General features: G+C 44.3%; 1 protein-coding gene across 1 annotated transcript in view; it reads left to right on the forward strand.

Annotated features, from left to right (window-relative positions):
* Positions 1 to 5,124: 5,124 nt before the first annotated feature.
* Positions 5,125 to 6,936, forward strand: part of SP3 (Sp3 transcription factor) — a 46,279-nt gene continuing 44,467 nt past the window's right edge. The window contains exon 1 of the mRNA XM_009333298.1: positions 5,125 to 5,315. Coding sequence (XP_009331573.1) covers positions 5,125 to 5,315 — 191 coding nt within the window. The remainder of the gene's footprint in view (positions 5,316 to 6,936) is intronic.

Here is a 6,936-nt window from a genome sequence, read left to right on the forward strand (position 1 = left end):
AATATGCAAAACGTTGCAAGGTGGAAGCGATTAGCTGGCCAGAATCTAAGGGATGTATTTGTATTCGTGTCTCAGAAGTGCAAGCGTGATAATGTTCAGGTGCTCAGGCAGAGCAACAAAGCAGGCAGCCTGTCAGGGCTCCGACCCAAGGAGCGGTGACAGTTTGATTTCCCTCCTCCCCTCCATTTTTTCCCTTCATTCAACCAAGCAGCATAACCATCTAGCACTGCAGCATTTAAGTGCTATTTTGCACCAGATGCACGCAACACAGAGCACAGACTTTTCCGGTATATACCTTGCATCTTGTTATTATGACTCTCCTAATCTATTTCTAAGTGTGCTACTCCCAGTGAACGGCTGCCGTTTTCTTAGGGCTCAGTTCATACCACGGTTAAACATTACACAGCAGATGAGTCCATTTGCTTGTGTAGCCTTCAGTTTTGGCCTGAATAGTGGCTTACATATGGTTAGTCTTCACACGCGAGGGAAAGAAACACCAAGGCGAATGTTGTCTGCAAGTCAGAGAGCTGTTGAGATGAGCTGGGATCTCTGAATGTCCAAGCAAATGTGCATCAAAATACAGAATACCTTATCGCAGCAGTATTTGCGATCTTGCTTTTCACTTCTTGTGTTGCAACAGCAGAGGGTATTTGCTCAAGGGTGGTTGTTTCCTGGACGATATTGTGCCTTAACGTGATTCAGGGCAGCACTGGCGGGAAGGAGCAAAGGAGCCCAGCTGGGACTGTCAGCTCTGAAGCGTTTGGGGCCCCCACAGCAAAGCCTGGATCAGCCCAAAACACCTGGCTCCTCCCCTGGAGGAGGCTGTGCACAACTGGAAGAAGAGCTAGAAGAAGGGGAAGCTGTATCCCTACCTGATACAGGGAAGGGCATCGAGGACACACCTGAAAAGAGAGAAGTCTAAGCAGGGCTGGCACACAAGGTAGGTGACCGCAGCTTCGGGCACCTGATACACAGCTGGTTTGTGCTGCATAACAGAGCTCACGCGGCACTTCAGCATGGAAACAAATGCCTGTGGAAAATAAACGTATGTCAAATGCACAGGTGATGGATGGAGCGAGTAATCTCGCAAGATGTGTGAGAAAAACACGGAGACCAGATCAGCCACAGGGGAAGCAGACCAGAGAGTGGGTAAAAGTGGAAAAGAAACAAAGGGAGGGAGAGTTCTCCCTCCTTTTTTGACAGTTTTTGGGACTAAAACAACTATCCAGTGTAAGCACTGAAGCAGAAATGTTTTTTTCTTCTTTGTGTGAAATAAATGAGAGTGTTTTTTAGATCAAGACCCGCCACTAAAATGCGAGCCTGCTTCCTGGAATGGAAAAAGGAAACTCATACAGCAAGAAGGGGTTTAAAAAGTAGCAGGAGGAAGGACTTTATCCTTCTCCTATTCATCCTTAACCTTTTCCTGGGAACTACCTTTCCTGATGGAAGGATATGTCATGTAAATCATGCAAATTGTTTTTTTATATCATGATTTCACTTCAAACGTAAAAACAAATGTGCTGCTCCGGGCTCTTTCTGGGCTTCTTGGGCAAATGCGCGTGCCTAAGGCATGTACCACTGCCTTACCTACCGCCCTGCAACACTTGGCATTGCAAGAGCAGCCAGGGAGCAACAGGGCAGAACGGGAAGGGGCCGAGGGGGCACTGGGTGCCTGGGTTTGGAGCCCTGGTGGGAGGGGAACCGGTAATGCTATTTTCTATGTGACAGAGGCAAAATATTGGGACAGACCATTTCTGTGATGGCCAGATATGACAATAGCGAGAGCAGCAACTGTGACAGTGTGTCTGGACAAGGGAATGTTACGTCTTTGTTTTGGTTACATTTAATACCTTCCTGTTATTAACAATGATCCTTCTGAACGCCCCTTCCTATACTGCTTGACCCCAGGCATGCCAGCGTAGTCTGTCACATAGCCAGCAGCGTGCAAGGAGCCCAGCCCGGGGCTGTGTATGTGTGTGAATACCTCTGTGCCCCTGAGGAGCCTGGTTGTATCTCGTACGCCTACCCGGGCGAGTAAAGTGAAGGTTTGTATGGCCACCAGGTCAGGCTGCAGGGGCATTTTGATTTAATCACGTCTCATATATGGTAAGGGGTATCATTGTATTTTTCAGCTTTGCTTTTTCCAACAGTTTTAGATACCTCATGTGGGGAAAGTAGTATCTTTTAAAGAATACATTCTATATTTGGTAATGATTCGAGGCACGAACGTGTCTGAAGGAGAAAGGCTTTTCAAGCAGCATGCTCCTGGCTCAAAGGTTTCTCAACAAATTCTGCCGGGCTCTGCCTCTGAGCCGTGCTGCCCTCTCACCAGCCTGAGCCTTGAGGGATCAATTCGGGAACTGCTTGAGACTCTGCACGATATTCTTCAATGGCCCCTTTCTTCTCTGGCAGAAAGATACAGGGAAATGACAGAGAGAATTAACAACTTAGATGGGCGGGTGGCAAGGCTTGAAAACCGTACAGAGATGATTGAGAGAGGAGCACTGTCCCACAAGGAAATAGTTACTAATACTGCACAGGTGGACTTGGAAAAAATGGATTCATGGTTTTTTTTTTAAGTACAGCACAACCTTAAAAAAAAACAAAAAACAAAAAACAAAAAACAAAAGTGGAAAACCAGATCTAAATAATCTCCAGCCAGTATCTTGGCAATAGCACTAATTGACAAAATGTTGGGAATGGCTTCTATTAACATCCAGGTTGAAAAGCTCAAGTTGGCTATAACGCCCAGGGGCTGCAATGATACGCTTCCTATGCACAAGCATGTGTAAAATGGTCCAAACCGGAGAGCGCGTGCCAGGTGGTGGCAGGCTCTGTGTGGGCTTTGCAGGATTCCCCACTCGGACGCTGAAGTGCCCAAAAGGACACTGAGTTGTTGACGAATTCAGAGCCTCTCCCACCATTAGTGTCTTGAGTTGTTTTCCTTCTGCATAACTACAGATGCGTGGCGCAGGCACAACCTGGGCTGGTGTTGCTCGGGAGCTGCATTTGTAGCTGGCCTGCTGCTTCCCAGGACGTTAACTGATGCTGTGTGGCAGCAGTTTGCAAATTGTGAAGGCATGTGTATGTGGAAAATCTACAATGGGAAGAAAAAACATTTTCCAAAGAAAAGAATGGAGCAGTAGCCAAATAATTAGGCTCTTACTCAAAACAGAGGATAAGGAAGAACGTTGTTCCATTTTTCTTCTTTGAGGTGGAAAGATGGCAAAAGGGAGGATGGATTGGGATCCAAAAAATGGGAGTTTAGTTCTTGGTTCTGCCATGACCTCTGGCAAGGCTCTCGATACTCCTGCACATCTCATTCATGTCTGTGAAATGGGGATAATCTCATCCATGATCAACAGAGATTTTATGAGGAGAACATCCTCAGCAGACTGAGTCCTCAGACAGGGAGGTAGAGCAGTATCAGAGGGAGTTCTGATTTCTGTAATGGGCACCGCTCAATTAGGTAAGCAGCAAGCCAGGATTTCAAACAGTTTTGGAGTTGAACAGTGTTGGTATCCAACAAAGAGCAAATGTTTTGTATCGGGAGATAAGGATATCTTGTTTCTCACAGTGTAAACAAGAAAATATTTGTCTTTGTAGATTAGCTGCAGCAATGAAAATACTTCACATAGTCACTAGTTGGGAGTTCTCAGACTGTTAATACATCCCAAACGGTCTGGTACAGACCGGAATGGGGAGTGGAATTAAATACAAGATACTGGGCAGGTTGAGGCCTTTTCACTCAGGATACAGCAGGTTATGTTCTCTGTGAAGTCTCTTCTCCGCTTATAATCATCATACTGATGACCTGCATATCAAATGTGGACAAATGGTAGGCAAACCAATGAGGAAATGGGAGAAAGGAGCATTAGCTCACTGTCTTGTTGGCTGCCACTCGTTTTTGATGCCTTTCTGACCCTGTGAGAAATCGTTAACATACTTTAACTCCTATTAATTTCTATGTGACAAAAGCAATATCTAACTCACACTTTACACAGAAGCCAAATTGGGGCTCTTTATGCTGACTTTCACAAATAAGTTTCTTCTCCCCATGGAAAGCCCAGAGGCAGATTACAAAGTTTCACAGATTATTTGGAAACCCCTAAAATTTTTTTTCTGTGGCCTTCGAAACCTGCTTCCCAGCCTGCCTCCTTCATTGCTTGAAAATCACGGGAATAAGGAAACATTTTCTGACTGCAGCCCTTCCAACTAGGAGCATTATCGTGACTTGCAGAACTGTGAGTGTCTGGGTCCCAGAAACTCCGAAATCAAGCGCGTGTTTAACTTCCAGTCCGTGCAGAGTCGTACCGCCCTAGGGTCTTAACTCCTTAGGGAACAGTAAATAGGAATAAGGCAGCTTTTTCTCCCTCTGGCCTAGAAGTAACTTGCAGATTTAATTGACCTGTTTTATTGCATATGTTTATGTTGAATTGTCCTACTACAGGAATTATCATTCATCCAGGAAATAAAATGGCTCCAATGACTAACTTGAGTGCCACATAAAAAAAGATAAGAATACTGCCAAATTTCTAAGGTTTTATGATACTGTTCCTTTATACTGTTAAAATAAAAGTCAATTTGTTAAATATTTACTTATTTGACAAATATGCTGTTCTAACTTCCTCTCTATATCCTTAAGTAATGAATGACAGAGCACAAAAAGAAGGCTACTTTTCTAATTTATTTTAGATTAGTGCAGGAAAAACAGGGACTGACAAGTATAACGTACTGAAGAGAATGGATATTTATTTTCCCATAAAATCGCAAAATGTAGTTAGTTTAGAAGACTGTAACTTGATTTTATTGCTCCAAGCCTTGGAGATTCTTATTACTGTGCCAGGTCATTATTATTCTCTTAGCAACAAAAGATTAAAAAAAATAAAAAGTTCATTAAAAATATCTCAGGCTAACCTCACACACGTGTAGCAGCAAGAATAATAATAATCCCACAGACATCCATTTGTCACTCTGTAACAAGAATGGGCACTTCTGTTTTTCTTGGAGTTAATGTTTTTGGGAAGAAGAGGGGAATAGCAGAATTTGGCTGCTGAATGCTTTCATTATCTCTCCTTCCTTTGTGTGGGGTATGAAGGACTGTGAATCAGAGCACTGCTAGATATGGCTACAGGCATCCAAGGCAGCCTAGGTGCATTGATTGCCTCAGCACCTATGAGCAAGATTGCTGAGCTTGAGAGCCAAGTCTCCTTGCTACACAACATGAAGAAGAATAAAAAGTTCCTGGATGGTATTTTTAGAGACGTGAACGTGCCCAGCAAAGGAGGGTCTGAAGTGTACAGTGCAGAAGAGAGGTATAGATGGAAGATGAGTTACTGTGACTAGGACATAAAAAGGCAGGCAGTCATCCAGAAGGGATTGCAAATGTTGGAGTACCAGAGTTTGTCCCCGGATGTGTGACGGATAGGTGATGAACTCTGGCGTGAAGTAAACAAACCTTGTCAAACACACCCCAGCTATGAACAGGGAGGAAACGTAACCGAGACAAGCACTGTAGTGGGTAAGTGTCGTGAAGACGGTGTGTTTATTTGTGCATTATGTAGCACCCGGTTTAGACCCCCCTCTCGCTTTCAGTTTTCCTTTGGCATCCAAGCGAGATGCCAAAGATGCATGGCATTGGCATGCGTGTCTCCCGCAGACCAGCAGAGCCGAGGGCCCCGCACTACACCAGCAAGGGACAACAGTGCCGAGAAGCCCGACTTACTCCTTCCTCCAGCTGCGTCTTCTGCATGGATACTGTACCTCTATTTACAGAAAAATCAGGAAGGTCCATAGGCCTAAGATGTGTATCCCTCACCAAACTTCTGAGAATGGTTAGACCCTTGGACATCAGTGATGTGACAGGTTAGAAAGTGGAATAAAAGGCTTTTTAACAGCACTGGCTCTTGCTAACTTAAACAAGACCAAAGTCCTGGCTGCCAGGGCACGAAGTTTTTCTCCAGTCTCCAGGGTTCGAGAACCTGAAGATGCTGTTTTCTCTTTGTCTAGTGTGCTGCATGCGGATCACTGAGACTCTGGTCAGAATATCCCATGGGGTCTTTGAGAACACATTCTGGCCCTTCCTTTCATCTTGAGTTTCAGCTCATCAGGTTTGTATGGAGAAAAAAAAATAATCTTTTCTTCCCCAGAGTCAAAGGGCAAACACTGAGTATGTCATCTTCAGAGCTGGACAGCAATGGAATAGAAATAAAGCACAAACCAGTAGTCCCATGAGTTATGGATCTGATGGGGCTTGGTTCCCCTTGGGCGATCTCGTTTGGATTCTCCTAGGTCTACATAACCGGCAGCTCTGACTGCAGCTTTTCCTGTAGGTGGGTATTCGTAACATCTTTCATCTTTGCAGCTTTCTTGGTGTTTAATAAGGGTTTAACTCAAGCTGCAGTGGGTCTCTCTTCTTTTACTTAGCAGCCTGTTTTCATGAAATGTATAGGAACGTAACATTTTTAGCCTTTTATTGCTCTGTCAGATGTGGTTAAAATTGGCTACTGTTTGTTCTTTTTCCATCTCTTTCTCTTGCACAACATGCAAGTATGTACATGCACATATGTGTGCACACATGCGCACACACAGAGATTTATTATACATATGAAGAGATAACGATCTCAAACCCCTTCTAATTTCTGTAGGAATCCAGGCTAGGAAAAAAAAAAGTATTGTAATGCTTTTTTCTTTGGGAGAGGAAAAGGCAGATGAACTGATTTTTTTTTTTCCTATGCAGCAGACAGAATATTCAATTACCTCTGTTTAAACATAACGTGTTGCTGAAAATCTGGCACTACTATTGTAAAGTAAAAGATGTAGTGGGATCCTTGTCCTGGAACTGCATGCTCGTGCTTATGCATGGCACGCACGCTTTGCCTCCAGTGCCTGAGTGGTCCTGCTGAGACTGGAGGAATGTGTAGGGCACGTAGGCTT

This window comes from Pygoscelis adeliae, unplaced genomic scaffold, assembly GCF_000699105.1.
Source record: "Pygoscelis adeliae isolate BGI_AS28 unplaced genomic scaffold, ASM69910v1 Scaffold160, whole genome shotgun sequence".
Taxonomy (NCBI): Eukaryota; Metazoa; Chordata; class Aves; order Sphenisciformes; family Spheniscidae; genus Pygoscelis; species Pygoscelis adeliae.